Raw genomic sequence first — 16575 nt, 5'->3', positions numbered from 1 at the left:
TTAAGTGCGTGAACTCTGTCCATAACCTCCTCATATGGAGTCTCTCTACTGAGCGACTTTTCTAGTTCCTCGAACCAGAACCACGCTGCTGTAGTGACAGGAACAATGCACGAAATGGGTTGTAGAAGGTAACCCCTTGCTGTACAAAAATCTTTTTAAGCAAACCTTCTAATTTTTTATCCATAGGATCTTTGAAAGCACAACTATCTTCGATAGGAATAGTAGTGCGTTTGTTTAGAGTAGAAACTACCCCCTCGACCTTAGGGACTGTCTGCCATAAGTCCTTTCTGGGGTCGACCATAGGAAATAATTTCTTAAATATAGGGGGGGGGACAAAAGGTATGCCGGGCTTTTCCCACTCCTTATTTACTATGTCCGCCACCCGCTTGGGTATAGGAAAAGCGTCGGGGTGCACCGGAAACCTCTAGGAACTTGTCCATCTTACATAATTTCTCTGGAATTACCAAGTTGTCACAATCATCCAGAGTAGATAACACCTCCTTAAGTAGTGCGCGGAGATGTTCTAATTTAAATTTAAATGTCACAACATCAGGTTCAGCTTGTTGAGAAATTTTTCCTGAGTCTGAAATTTCTCCATCTGACAAAACCTCCCTCATGGCCCCTTCAGATTGGTGTGAGGGTATGACAGAACAATTATCATCAGCGCCCTCCTGCTCTTCAGTGTTTAAAACAGAGCAATCGCGCTTTCTCTGATAAGTAGGCATTTTGGATAAAATATTTGCTATGGAGTTATCCATTACAGCCGTTAATTGTTGCATGGTAATAAGTATTGGCGCACTAGATGTACTAGGGGCCTCCTGCGTGGGCAAAACTGGTGTAGACACAGTAGGAGATGATGTAGTATCATGTTTACTCCCCTCATCTGAGGAATCATCTTGGGCAATTTCATTATCTGTGGCAGTACTGTCCTTACTTTGTTTGGACGATATGGCACAATTATCACATAAATTTAAATGGGGAGACACATTGGCTTTTATACATATAGAACATAGCTTATCTGAAGGTACAGACATGTTAAACAGGCTTAAACTTGTCAACAAAGCACAAAAAACGTTTTAAAACAAAACCGTTACTGTCTCTTTAAATTTTAAACAGAAACACTTTATTACTGAATATGTGAAAAAGTATGAAGGAATTGTTCAAAAATTACCAAAATTTCACCACAGTGTCTTAAAGCATTAATAGTACTGCACACCAAATTTCAGAGCTTTAACCCTTAAAATAAATTTAACCCCTATACAGTCCCAGCTATAGTCTTTGCTGAGACCCAACCAGGCCCAGAGGGGAATACGATACCAATTGACGCCTTCTAGAAGCTTTTCCAGCAATTTTTAGATCCTCACACATGCATCTGCATGCCCTGCTCTCAAAAAACAACTGCGCAGTAATGGCGCGAAAATGAGGCTCAGTCTACAACTAGGAAGGCCCTCCTGACTGGAAAAGGTGTCTAACACAGTGCCTGCCGTTTAATAAACGTTCCCCAAGATTATAAATGCAAATTGTCAGCATAAATATGAATAAAATGCCCAAATAAAGCAATCGATTTAGCCCATAAAAATGTCTACCAGTTTTTTAGCCCATAATAAGCCCTTTATTCTGTTTGTTTGACTAAGAAAATGACTTACCGGTCCCCATGAGGGGAAATGACAGCCTTCCAGCATTACATCGTCTTGTTAGAAATATGGCTAGTCATACCTTAAGCAGAAAAGTCTGCTAACTGCTTCCCCCAACTGAAGTTACTTCATCTCAACAGTCCTATGTGGAAACAGCAATCGATTTTAGTTACTGTCTGCTAAAATCATCTTCCTCTCACAAACAGAAATCTTCATCCTTTTCTGTTTCAGAGTAAATAGTACATACCAGCACTATTTTAAAATAACAAACACTTGATAGAAGAATAAAAACTACATTTAAACACCAAAAAAACAGAATTTATGTTTACCTGATAAATTACTTTCTCCAACGGTGTGTCCGGTCCACGGCGTCATCCTTACTTGTGGGATATTCTCTTCCCCAACAGGAAATGGCAAAGAGCCCAGCAAAGCTGGTCACATGATCCCTCCTAGGCTCCGCCTACCCCAGTCATTCGACCGACGTTAAGGAGGAATATTTGCATAGGAGAAACCATATGATACCGTGGTGACTGTAGTTAAAGAAAATAAATTATCAGACCTGATTAAAAAACCAGGGCGGGCCGTGGACCGGACACACCGTTGGAGAAAGTAATTTATCAGGTAAACATAAATTCTGTTTTCTCCAACATAGGTGTGTCCGGTCCACGGCGTCATCCTTACTTGTGGGAACCAATACCAAAGCTTTAGGACACGGATGATGGGAGGGAGCAAATCAGGTCACCTAGATGGAAGGCACCACGGCTTGCAAAACCTTTCTCCCAAAAATAGCCTCAGAAGAAGCAAAAGTATCAAACTTGTAAAATTTGGTAAAAGTGTGCAGTGAAGACCAAGTCGCTGCCCTACATATCTGATCAACAGAAGCCTCGTTCTTGAAGGCCCATGTGGAAGCCACAGCCCTAGTGGAATGAGCTGTGATTCTTTCGGGAGGCTGCCGTCCGGCAGTCTCGTAAGCCAATCTGATGATGCTTTTAATCCAAAAAGAGAGAGAGGTAGAAGTTGCTTTTTGACCTCTCCTTTTACCGGAATAAACAACAAACAAGGAAGATGTTTGTCTAAAATCCTTTGTAGCATCTAAATAGAATTTTAGAGCGCGAACAACATCCAAATTGTGCAACAAACGTTCCTTCTTCGAAACTGGTTTCGGACACAGAGAAGGTACGATAATCTCCTGGTTAATGTTTTTGTTAGAAACAACTTTTGGAAGAAAACCAGGTTTAGTACGTAAAACCACCTTATCTGCATGGAACACCAGATAAGGAGGAGAACACTGCAGAGCAGATAATTCTGAAACTCTTCTAGCAGAAGAAATTGCAACCAAAAACAAAACTTTCCAAGATAATAACTTAATATCAACGGAATGTAAGGGTTCAAACGGAACCCCCTGAAGAACTGAAAGAACTAAGTTGAGACTCCAAGGAGGAGTCAAAGGTTTGTAAACAGGCCTGATTCTAACCAGAGCCTGAACAAAGGCTTGAACATCTGGCACAGCTGCCAGCTTTTTGTGAAGTAACACAGACAAGGCAGAAATCTGTCCCTTCAGGGAACTTGCAGATAATCCTTTTTCCAATCCTTCTTGAAGGAAGGATAGAATCTTAGGAATCTTAACCTTGTCCCAAGGGAATCCTTTAGATTCACACCAACAGATATATTTTTTCCAAATTTTGTGGTAAATCTTTCTAGTTACAGGCTTTCTGGCCTGAACAAGAGTATCGATAACAGAATCTGAGAACCCTCGCTTCGATAAGATCAAGCGTTCAATCTCCAAGCAGTCAGCTGGAGTGAGACCAGATTCGGATGTTCGAACGGACCTTGAACAAGAAGGTCTCGTCTCAAAGGTAGCTTCCATGGTGGAGCCGATGACATATTCACCAGATCTGCATACCAAGTCCTGTGTGGCCACGCAGGAGCTATCAAGATCACCGACGCCCTTTCCTGATTGATCCTGGCTACCAGCCTGGGGATGAGAGGAAACGGCGGGAATACATAAGCTAGTTTGAAGGTCCAAGGTGCTACTAGTGCATCCACTAGAGCCGCCTTGGGATCCCTGGATCTGGACCCGTAGCAAGGAACTTTGAAGTTCTGACGAGAGGCCATCAGATCCATGTCTGGAATGCCCCACAGTTGAGTGACTTGGGCAAAGATTTCCGGATGGAGTTCCCACTCCCCCGGATGCAATGTCTGACGACTCAGAAAATCCGCTTCCCAATTTTCCACTCCTGGGATGTGGATAGCAGACAGGTGGCAGGAGTGAGACTCCGCCCATAGAATGATTTTGGTCACTTCTTCCATCGCCAGGGAACTCCTTGTTCCCCCCTGATGGTTGATGTACGCAACAGTTGTCATGTTGTCTGATTGAAACCGTATGAACTTGGCCCTCGCTAGCTGAGGCCAAGCCTTGAGAGCATTGAATATCGCTCTCAGTTCCAGAATATTTATCGGTAGAAGAGATTCTTCCCGAGACCAAAGACCCTGAGCTTTCAGGGATCCCCAGACCGCGCCCCAGCCCATCAGACTGGCGTCGGTCGTGACAATGACCCACTCTGGTCTGCGGAAGGTCATCCCTTGTGACAGGTTGTCCAGGGACAGCCACCAACGGAGTGAGTCTCTGGTCCTCTGATTTACTTGTATCCTCGGAGACAAGTTTGTATAGTCCCCATTCCACTGACTGAGCATGCACAGTTGTAATGGTCTTAGATGAATGCGCGCAAAAGGAACTATATCCATTGCCGCTACCATCAAACCTATCACTTCCATGCACTGCGCTATGGAAGGAAGAGGAACGGAATGAAGTATCCGACAAGAGTCTAGAAGTTTTGTTTTTCTGGCCTCTGTCAGAAAAATCCTCATTTCTAAGGAGTCTATTATTGTCCCTAAGAAGGGGACCCTTGTTGACGGAGATAGAGAACTCTTTTCCACGTTCACTTTCCATCCGTGAGATCTGAGAAAGGCCAGGACAATGTCCGTGTGAGCCTTTGCTTGAGAAAGGGACGACGCTTGAATCAGAATGTCGTCCAAGTAAGGTACTACAGCAATTGCGAAAAAATATGAAGGAATTGTTCAAAATTCACCAAAATTTCACCACAGTGTCTTAAAGCCTTAAAAGTATTGCACACCAAATTTGGAAGCTTTAACCCTTAAAATAACGGAACCGGAGCCGTTTTTAACTTTAACCCCTTTACAGTCCCTGGTGTCTGCTTTGCTGAGACCCAACCAAGCCCAAAGGGGAATACGATACCAAATGACGCCTTCAGAAAGTCTTTTCTATGTATCAGAGCTCCTCACACATGCGACTGCATGTCATGCCTCTCAAAAACAAGTGCGCAACACCGGCGCGAAAATGAGGCTCTGCCTATGATTTGGGAAAGCCCCTAAAGAGAAAGGTGTCTAAAAAAGTGCCTGCCGATATAATCTTATCAAAATACCCAGATTAAATGATTCCTCAAGGCTAAATATGTGTTAATAATGAATCGATTTAGCCCAGAAAAAGTCTACAGTCTTAATAAGCCCTTGTGAAGCCCTTATTTACAATCTTAATAAACATGGCTTACCGGATCCCATAGGGAAAATGACAGCTTCCAGCATTACATCGTCTTGTTAGAATGTGTCATACCTCAAGCCGCAAGAGACTGCTCACTGTTCCCCCAACTGAAGTTAATTCCTCTCAACAGTCCTGTGTGGAACAGCCATGGATTTTAGTAACGGTTGCTAAAATCATTTTCCTCATACAAACAGAAATCTTCATCTCTTTTCTGTTTCTGAGTAAATAGTACATACCAGCACTATTTTAAAATAACAAACTCTTGATTGAATAATAAAAACTACAGTTAAACACTAAAAAACTCTAAGCCATCTCCGTGGAGATGTTGCCTGTACAACGGCAAAGAGAATGACTGGAGTAGGCGGAGCCTAGGAGGGATCATGTGACCAGCTTTGCTGGGCTCTTTGCCATTTCCTGTTGGGGAAGAGAATATCCCACAAGTAAGGATGACGCCGTGGACCGGACACGCCTATGTTGGAGAAAACTCTTAACCATCTCCGTGGAGATGTTGCCTGTGCAACGGCAAAGAGAATGACTGGGGTGGGCAGAGCCTAGGAGGGACTATATGGCCAGCTTTGCTGGGACTCTTTGCCATTTCCTGTTGGGGAAGAGATATCCCACAAGTAAGGATGACGCCGTGGACCGGACACACCAATGTTGGAGAAATTGTGAGTTTAGTCGTTCCTGAGGTCCGAAAGGTTGGCAACCCTGATATAGTAAACATTAAGACAGTGCTAAAATAAGAATGCACTAGTTACTAGCAGCATACGTTATATACATACTGATACAGTAAGTAAAACATAAAAAAACAGATATAGGGGCCAATTTATCATTCCCCGTATTGGCCCCAATGCAGCTGTTTCTGCGCTAGCCTTGAGGCTCACCGGAAACAGGAGTTAAAAAGCAGCGGTCTTAAGACCGCTGCTCCTTAACTCGTCCGCCACCTCTTTGGCGGCGGACAGCAATTGCCCGCGAATGTGCAGGTAATGGCATTTCACAAGCATTTCTAGGGAAATACTTGTGCAATGATAAATGCCGAAAGCGTATGCTGTCAGCATTTATCAATGTGCAGCGGATCATGTCTGCCCGCACATTGAAAATTTGGCCCCATAGAATACAAAAAAATAGCTAAAAAGCTGTGAATAGCAACACTTCACTGGCCAGACCACAGTTCCACAACGCGTTTCAGGGACACGCCCCTTCAATCAGTAAGTTTTATTTAGGTGTATTGGGGTAAATCAAGCAATGTGGTAAAGATATTTAGGTAGTTCTCACAGAGCAGCTAAAAACTATAGTTATAAGCTGCTTCTACATACAGAAAAAGAAGCGCCCAACCAGGAATGAACAACAGTCTGTTCTTTTAGCCTAATTGTGCTTTTTATTGAGGAGAATTTAACTGACACTTATCAGTCTGATCCCATCCAGCCCCAAAGTACCAGGCAATAATGGCAGCCCAAGAAATTATTATTATTATTATTATTTTGCCTTCTATAGGCCTCATCAGTGAGGTGCAGCCTTATCTCTCTAAGCATATTGGGCAGGGGGTCCACGTCTGGTTTCCCCCATCTCCCTTAAGGAGACTTCCCCAAGGACATAATGCAAATGCATACAGAAAGAGAAGCACTCAAGCAGCAATGAACAACAGCTCGGAAACTTGTTCTATGGCAAGTTACCATCTGGGAGCATCCTCTTTAAGCTAAATTGTGCTTTTCACAGAGGAGACCATTCCTAAAATATATCAGTCTGATCCTGCCTACCAAGGTTGGTACAGCCCCAGAATACCAAGCAAGTCTCCTCTGAGTGAGGAACATGGCAACCCCAGGCGATCGTTTTGGCCTTCTGTTGACTTTGTCAGTGAGGAGCAGCCATATCCCTCTAAGCACATCGGGCCTGGTATTTTGGGGCTGGACTGTATGTTTTAGGTGGGATCAGACTGATATACTTCAGTAAATTTCTTCTATGGGAAAAGCACAACTGGGCTAAAAGAGGCTGCTACCAGGTGGGGACCCACCAAAGAACAAGCCATTGAGCAGTGTCATTCCTTGGTCAGCGATTATCTTTCTTTTTATTTTTGTATTATGATCCTGGGAAAAGTCTCCTTAAAGGGACAGTAAAGTCAAAACTAAACTTTCATGATTCAGATAGGGCATGCAATTTTAAACAACTTTCCAATTTACTTTTATCATCAAATTTGCTTTGTTCCCTTGGTGGTATTTTTGAAAAGCTAAACCTAGCTAGGCTCAAACTGATTTCTAAACAGTTGAAAACCGCCTCCTAGCTCAGAGCATTTTGAAAGTTTTTCACAGTTAGACTGTGCTAGTTCACATGTGTCATATAGATAACATTGTGCTCACTCCCGTGAAGTTATTTAGGAGTCTTCACTGATTGACTACACTGCATGTCTGTCAAAGGCATTTAGATAAGGAGGCTGTCTGCAAAGGCTTAGATACAAGGTAATCACAGAGGTAAAAAGTATATTAATATAACTGTGTTGGTTATGCAAAAATGGGTAATGGGTAATAAAGGGATTATCTATCTTTTTAAATAAGAAAAATGTTGGTGTAGACTGTCCCTTTAAGGACAATGGGAGATCCAGACTTACAGGCCCATTTATCAAAGGGCTTGCGGACCTGATCCGACACTGCGGATCAGGTCCGCAAGACCTCGCTAAATGCGGAGAGCAATACACTCTCCGCATTTAACATTGCACCAGCAGCTCACAAGAGCTGCTGGTGCAACGCCGCCCCCTGCTGACTCGCGGCCAATCTGCCGCCAGCAGGGAGGTGTCAATCAACCCGATCGTATTCGATCTGGTTGATTTCCGGCGATTCCTGTCCGCCTGCTCAGAGCAGGCGGACAGGGTTATGGCTACAAAAAGAAGAAAGAATACACAAAAATAGCACTCCAAGGTCACTTGGAAACAGTGAGAATATATTAGATATAGCGATCCAATGATGGAGTATGGGGAGACAGAAACAAAATTAAAATATAACTTTTATTGGGGTTTGCAGATAAAAAATAGGAAAAATAGAGTTTTAAAATTACACTCAAACTCCGACTGTAGTCAAATGAATTGATGTGGCAATAATAAGTGTACAGAGATGGAACCTAGAGATACTCTATGGTTGGGTTGTCTATCAAATTGTTAACCTGCTTCTCCAATATGATCAGAGAAAAAAAACGTATTCGTAGTATTGCTGAATAGAACGTCAGTGCAGGTAAATAGCAACCTGTATTACAGGTAAAAAATGACTGATCTAGACCACTCAGGATTTAAAGGGTACTAAAACTTGGTATATTAAGTGGATAATGTCCACTCATATTATCTATAGTAAACACTATCCCCTTGTATTAGGTAAATGAATTGCTCAGGTGCTATTACAAAAATGCTAGTGTGCATTTAAACACTGTGTGATGATAGCCGTTATGCATGACTGTTAAGAGTGTGCCACTAAAAGTTCAATAATGTGTGGTGTAATTTTTGGTAATCCTCTCTTTGTGGACAGGGTTATGGAGCAGCGGTCTTTGTGAACGCTGCTTCATAAGTTGTGTTTCTGGCGAGTCTGAAGACTCGCCAGAAACACGGCCCTTCAAGCTCTGTACGGAGCTTGATAAATGGGCCTGATGGACTCCATGCCCAATGTGCCTAGAAGGATATAACTGCACTTCACTGATGAGGCTCAAAGAAGACTGAAATGATTATCTGGGGATGCCTTGTTTTTCATTGAGAGGAGGACTGACTGTTTTTTTGGGGACTGAACTACCCTTTTTAGGTGAGATCAGACTGATAAATCTCAGAAAAGTTCTTCTCTGTTTGAAAAAAACATAATTTATGCTTACCTGATAAATTTATTTCTCTTGTGGTGTATCCAGTCCACGGATCATCCATTACTTGTGGGATATTCTCATTCCCAACAGGAAGTTGCAAGAGGACACCCACAGCAGAGCTGTCTATATAGCTCCTCCCCTCACTACCATATCCAGTCATTCGACCGAAAACAAGCAGAAAAAGGAGAAACCATAGGGTGCAGAGGTGACTGTAGTTTAAAATAAAATAAAAAAAGCCTTAAAATGACAGGGCGGGCCGTGGACTGGATACACCACAAGAGAAATACATTTATCAGGTAAGCATAAATTATGTTTTCTCTTGTAAGGTGTATCCAGTCCATGGATCATCCATTACTTGTGGGATACCAATACCAAAGCTAAAGTACACTGATGAAGGGAGGGACAAGGCAGGTACTTAAACGGAAGGTACCACTGCCTGTAAAACCTTTCTCCCAAAAATAGCCTCCGAAGAAGCAAAAGTATCAAATTTGTAGAATTTTTAAAAAGTATGAAGCGAAGACCAAGTCGCCGCCTTGCAAATCTGTTCAACAGAAGCCTCATTTGTAAAGGCCCATGTGGAAGCCACAGCTCTAGTAGAATGAGCTGTAATCCTTTCTGGAGGCTGCTGGCCAGCAGTCTCATAGGCTAAGCGGATTATGCTTCTTAGCCAAAAAGAAAGAGAGGTTGCCGAAGCCTTTTGACCTCTCCTCTGTCCAGAGTAGACAACAAACAAAGCAGATGTTTGATGAAAATCTTTAGTAGCTTGTAAGTAAAACTTTAAAGCACAAACCACGTCCAGATTGTGTAATAGACGCTCCTTCTTTGAAGAAGGATTAGGACACAAAGACGGAACAACAATCTCTTGATTGATATTCTTATTAGATACCACCTTAGGTAAAAACCCAGGTTTGGTACGCAGAACTACCTTATCTGCATGGAAGATCAGATAAGGAGAATCACATTGTAAGGCAGATAACTCGGAAACTCTACGAGCCGAGGAAATAGCTACCAAAAAAAGAACTTTCCAAGATAAAAGTTTGATATCTATGGAATGAAGAGGTTCAAACGGAACCCCCTGAAGAACTTTAAGAACCAAATTTAAGCTCCAAGGTGGAGCAACAGGTTTAAACACAGGCTTGATTCTAACTAAAGCCTGACAAAATGCCTGAACGTCTGGGACATCCGCCAGACGCTTGTGCAAAAGAATAGATAGTGCAGAAATCTGTCCCTTTAAGGAACTAGCTGACAATCCTTTCTCCAATCCTTCTTGGAGAAAAGATAATATCCTGGGAATCCTGACCTTACTCCACGAGTAGCCCTTAGATTCACACCAATAAAGATATTTACGCCATATTTTATGATAGATTTTCCTGGTGACAGGCTTCCGTGCCTGAATCAAGGTATCAATGACTGACTCGGAGAAACCACGCTTTGATAAAATCAAGCGTTCAATCTCCAGGCAGTCAGCCTCAGAGAAATTAGATTTGGATGGTTGAAAGGACCTTGAAGTATAAGGTCCTGTCTCAGCGGCAGAGTCCATGGTGGAAAGGATGACATGTCCACCAGATCTGCATACCAAGTCCTGCGTGGCCACGCAGGCGCTATCAAGATCACTGATGCTCTCTCCTGCTTGACTTTGGCAATCAGACGAGGGAGCAGAGGAAACGGTGGAAACACATAAGCCAGGTTGAAGGATCAAGGTGCTGCTAGAGCATCTATCAGCGTTGCCTTGGGGTCCCTGGACCTGGATCCGTAGCAAGGAAGCTTGGCGTTCTGGCGAGACGCCATGAGATCCATGCTTGTTGAGAGTTGCAAGAGAATGACTGGATATGGTAGTGAGGGGAGGAGCTATATAGACAGCTCTGCTGTGGGTGTCCTCTTGCAACTTCCTGTTGGGAATGAGAATATCCCACAAGTAATGGATGATCCGTGGACTGGATACACCTTACAAGAGATAACAAAATTTGGCAAAAAAGAAGCTCCCAGGTGTATTATTCTCTAACAGGAAGACTGCCACGCGGATTTGACCCTAAACTGTCAGTTACCCAACTGCCACCCTTAAAGGCTGTGACACACTGCAAGCGATGCGGCGCAAAGCGAAGGAGCTGCTTCGCACCGCGTCGCATCACTTCTGAAGTTCAAATATTTCATCTCTGAGCGCTCAGCTACGCAACCTGACGCAGCAGAGTGCTCAGAGATGAAAAGGCAGGACACACTGAGGGCGCACAGCCGCATCTACATGCTGTGCGCCGCTCCGCTTGCAATGTGTCACAGCCTTAAGGGACTTTACAAACCTTGCGCCTTTCAATGAGGGAAATTTTTTTCACAATTTGTTAGTCAATGTTAATTCTAGAGAATGTTGCATAAACCTCTAGAGAATGTTGCATAAACCTGCTTTGTGTGCATGTTATAAATCCCAATGATTTGCACATTATGAGACTGGAATAGTTTACAGTTCCTATAAGGCAACCCAGGAGATTGGGTATTCCTCCCCACACATAAAGCCCTATTGACATTGCACCATCCCTTAGGGGTAAAAGGAAAGGAAATATTCCTCTGTACCGTCAGAGCCATCAGGAATTCGCCCACTCTATTGGAAAAGGTGGACTGAGCCATTCTGCTAATGAGACTCTCAGAGAACTTAAAATTACCAGAGGCCAGAAAATGTATGATGGGCATTATTCTCACCAAAATACTGCTGGCTCCAAGTCATACTTGAAGGGACACTAAACCGAATTTTTTTCTTTAATGATTGAAATAGAGCAGGGAATTTTAAGCAACTTTCTAATTTACTCTTATTATCAATGTTTCTACGTTCTCTTGCTATCTTTATTTAAAAAACAGGAATGTAAAGCTCAGGAGCCGACCCATTTTTGGTTCAGGACCTGAGTTACACTTGCTTATTGGTGGCTTAATATAGCTACCAATAAGCAAGGGCTATCCAGGGTGCTGAACCTAAAATGGGTCAGCTCCTAAGCTTTAAATCCCTGCTTTTTCAATAAAGATACCAAGAGAACAAAGAAAAATTGATAATAGGAGTAAATTAGAAAGTTGCTTGAAATTGCATGCTCTATCTGAAACATGAAAAAAAAAATTGGGTTTAGTGTCCCTTTTAGAACCTTATAAAGAGCAAGACAATTGCATGGGTCAAAAGACATTACCACTATTTACACATCCCTTAATTTATGAATGAGTCTTTCTTCTTCCTGTCTACTCCAGGATAAATTGTTAATTTGTCATCATCCACCCTCTATAACTGCACGGTGCTGGCACTAGCTCAATCTTTTTTAATAAGCTTCTCCCCTCTCAATTCCCTTTCTTCTTGTCTTCAAACAGATACATATTAAGTTACCTATAATCACCCCTTTCCCATCTATTAACAGCATCTTTAACAGCCACAATAATCCCTAACAAAATAGTGTGTGTAATTTAGAGAAGGTAAAATATGTTTGTGTTTTTAATGTATTTCTCACATCATGTCCACCCTTTCAGACTTTGGCCACCTCGGTAGTTCAGCTGTACCTGGCACAGAATGGAGACCGATGGATCAAGCAGTATTGTGGGGTTCTGTGCTTCGTTAAGGACAATCCCAAACGCTCCTACTTCATCCGCCTGTTTGACCTCACTGTAAGCAAAACAATGTACCTATACATGTGTAAGAGCAAATGGATGTGAATATATTTCTATAACTAAAGGCTCTTGTTAAATGTGTATATATTTTGTGTAATATTTAAGGTAGTTATGTAAGATTTTTTTTAAAGTGTACAAGTTTTAGGATTGGTAGAATTTTTTTTTGATGTACCAATCAAAATTATTATTATTATTATCAGGTATTTGTAGACTGCCAACAGGTTCCGCAACGCTAAACCTGGTATTGATCTAGAACCATTGTGGTATATTTCATGTCACCATTTTGCCACCAAATGCATTTTTTTACACAAACTTTGTGTTTCTCACTGAAATTATTTACATACTTCAAGTGCAGTATTAACACAAATTGTTGTAAAAGCTTCTCTGGGATACCCATTATGTGTATGTATGTATAACTTTTTTTTTTCATTTATTGTATTTGCCGGCTAAATACTGGCATCAAATATACCAAATTGGGCCTAGATCAATACATTGGGTTGTCTACTTTTTAGAAATATATATAGTTGTTATAGTTAAATCCAAATATCAAAAGCTCTATTTCTGTTTAAATGGAGTAATAGCAAAAATGCGGAAAATTCTCCAGTGCTTCGGACAAGTTTTTCTCTGAATTTCCCAGTAGCAAAGGGGTTAAAATAAATGGCTTATCATGCTACAATTAAAATCATGCAGCGTGTTGTCAATCAACTGTCCCTTTTTCTTTTTTTCCAATATCTGGTCACCCTACTATATACACTTTAAAGCCCTTTCCACTCAAATACCTGAAAACAATAAAAATCATTTTTAATCAATATTAATATTTAATAATGTGTTTTAGTGTGTATTTACTGTATATATTTTACATTTCAATGTTCTTCACATAGGGCAAAATGTTCTATGTAGTTTTAAATAGATATTCCTACACATGTAGGAAACTCCTCCCCCTCCACCTCCCCCTCCAAGTGTAGGGCCCCTATCTCTCCTCTCATAATCCCCTATGCCGTAGTGTAGTGGAACCATCCCTACCTCTTTCCTAACAATCTTTTTCTGTAGCATAGAGAACCCTTCCTCCCTCTCCCACGATGGGCCGCCCACCTGCCTCCCTACCACACCACTTACAGCACCACCGCAGCTGATACAGACAGTGACACTGTCTGTGTCACTATATTTATCGGCAATCTGGCTTCATATGGTAAAAAGGAGAACAATCAGCTCCCTACCACATGTAGGCAGATGACTTCTGTCCCTGGCTGAAGTCTTGATTGTCTAAGCTCACAGCTTAGCTACGTCCATATGGCGCAAGGGGTTAAAATCATCTAGTGATTTATATCTAAGCCAGGGATGATTCCATAATTTCTATGTAACTCAGAAGTTGAAAGTAATTCTGAAGTTGAGCTGTGGACTATTGAATAGAAGCAATTAATCTTTTTTTTGATTATGCAATTTTTTTTTAAACTTTTTAAATTAGTTAACCCCTCAAGTTTATATTAAAATTTATCTATCTATCTATCTATCTATCTATCTATCTCATTTTCCTACATTTAGAATGTCCGTATGCAAAATACTTTGGCAGGGAATAAGAAAGGAACATACAGTAAATATAATGCTGTGTTATTTAGCTAATAAGCAGCTAGATTACGAGTTTTGAGCGCTATAGAGAAATTAAGGAATGCAAGAAGTTATTTAATTTTCTATAGCGCTGCTATAACAAGTTTTCAAACATACGCCTTTTGCGTGCGATATGGTTGCGTTGAGCTCCATACTGCACCCAAAACAAGCGTTGTGTTTGATGTGCTCGTGCACGAGTTCTGTAATGCAGCCCCATTGATGTCTATGGGGAAATCAAAATACCGTTAATACCCTAACATAAACCCTACGTCTAAACACCCCTAATCTGCTGCCCCCAACATCGCTGATGCCTGCCTACAGTTATTAACCTCTAATCTGTCGCTTCCGATATCGCTGCTACCAAAATAAAATTATTAACCCCTAATCAGCCGCTCCCGATATCGCCGCTACTATACTAAATTTATTAACCCCTAAACCACCAGCCACCCACCCACATCGCAACAAGCTAAATTAAACTATATTAACCCCTAAACCTAACGTAAACCCTAACACCCCCTAACTTAAACATAATAAAAATATAGTTAAATTAAATTTACACTTATTAACTAAATAAACCTATTATCCGCTAACCCTAAACCTAACCCTAACACCCCCTAACTTTAAAATAATTAAATTAGATCTAAATTAAATTTACAATTATTAACTGAATAATACCTATTTAAAACTAAATACTTACCTGTGAAATAAAACCTTAACTAGCTACAATATAACTAATAGTTACATTGTAGCTAGCTTAGGTTTTATTTTTATTTTACAGGTAAGTTTGTATTTATTTTAACTAGGTAGACTAGTTAGTAAATTGTTATTAACTATTTACTAACTACCTAGTTAAAATAAATACAAACTTACCTGTGAAATAAAACCTAACCTGCCTTACACTAAAAACTAAAATTACCAAAAATAAAAAAACCTATCATTACAAAAAAAAACAAAAACGAAATTATCAAAAAAATAAAGATGAATCATATTCTAATACCCTTAAAAAAACACCCCAAAATAAAAAACCCTACTCTAAAATAAACTACCAAGAGCCCTTGGGGCATATGTATCAAGCTTGATGCCCGTGTTTCTGGTGAGCCTGCAGGCACAAGGACCGCTGCTCCATAACCTGTCCGCTTGCTCTGAGCAGGCGGACAGACATCGCTGGAAATCAACCCAATCGAGTACGATCGGGTTGATTGACACCCCCCTGCTGGCGGCCTATTGGCCGCGAGTCTGCAGGGGGCGGCGTTGCACCAGCAGCTCTTGTGAGCTGTTGGTGCAACGCTGAATACGGCGAGCATATTGCTCGCTGTATTCAGCGAGGACTGTCGGACCTGATCTGCACTGTCGGATCAGGTCCAACAGACCTTGATAACTGGAGGCCATAAGCTCTTTTACTTTAAAAAGAATACAAACACCGTCTAACACTATACTAACCCCCACCCCCCAAACTACCATGGGCCCTTAAAAGGGCCTTTTGGGGGGCCCTTTAAATGGCCTTTTGTAGGGCATTGCCCTGAGATAAACAGCGCTTTTACTTTAAAAAAAATACACCCCCTAAAAATATAAATTACACAAATTAAGAAACAAATGATCAAATAAAAAAGAATTACACCTAATCTAATAGCCCTATCAAAATAAAAAAATCCCACCCAAAAATAAAAAAAAACTAGCCTACAATAAACTACCAATGGCCTTTAAAAGGGCCTTTTGTGGGGCATTGCCCCAAAGATATTAGCTCTTTTACCTGTAAGAAAAATACAAACACACCCCCAACAGTAAAACCAACCCCCGTAAAAATAACCTAAGCTACCAATTGCCCTGAAAAGGGCATTTGTATGGGCATTGCCCTTAAAAGGGCATTTAGCTCTTTTACTGCCCAGACCCTAAACTAAAAAAAAAAACCCCACCCAAAAAAAAATTAAAAAACCCTAAGACTAACCCCAAGACGATCCACTTACAGTTCTTGAAGTCCCACTTGAAGGATCCATCCAGCTGGCGAACTCCTCATCCATGCGGCAAGAAATTCGAATTAGCCAATAGAATGAGAGCTGCTTAAATCCTATTGGCTGATTTGAATAGCAAATAGGATTTTAGCAGCCCTAATTCCTATTGGCTGATTCAAATCTTTCAGCCAATAGGAATGCAAGGGACGCCATTATGGATGACGTCACTTGCATTGAAGTTCCAGTTTATGGCGGAGAACGTATGAAGAGAATGTTCCGCACCGGATGTCTTCAGGATGGACCCACTCCGCGCCGGCGGCATGAAGATGGAAGAGGCCGTCTGGATGAAGACTTGTTGCCGCATGGATGA

At 41.5% G+C, this 16575-nt stretch overlaps 1 protein-coding gene across 2 annotated transcripts in view; it reads left to right on the top strand.

The window, feature by feature from the left end:
• Positions 1-16575, top strand: part of WAS (WASP actin nucleation promoting factor) — a 267895-nt gene that overhangs the window by 43655 nt on the left and 207665 nt on the right. For both annotated transcript variants that reach the window (XM_053696153.1, XM_053696154.1), the window contains one exon: positions 12514-12648. In XM_053696153.1, the coding sequence (XP_053552128.1) occupies positions 12514-12648 (135 nt within the window). The remainder of the gene's footprint in view (positions 1-12513; positions 12649-16575) is intronic.

The sequence above is a fragment of the Bombina bombina genome, chromosome 12 (assembly GCF_027579735.1).
Source record: "Bombina bombina isolate aBomBom1 chromosome 12, aBomBom1.pri, whole genome shotgun sequence".
Lineage (NCBI taxonomy): Eukaryota > Metazoa > Chordata > Amphibia > Anura > Bombinatoridae > Bombina > Bombina bombina.
Note: the sequence above shows the minus strand (reverse complement) of the source record. Positions and strands in the feature narration are given on the sequence as shown.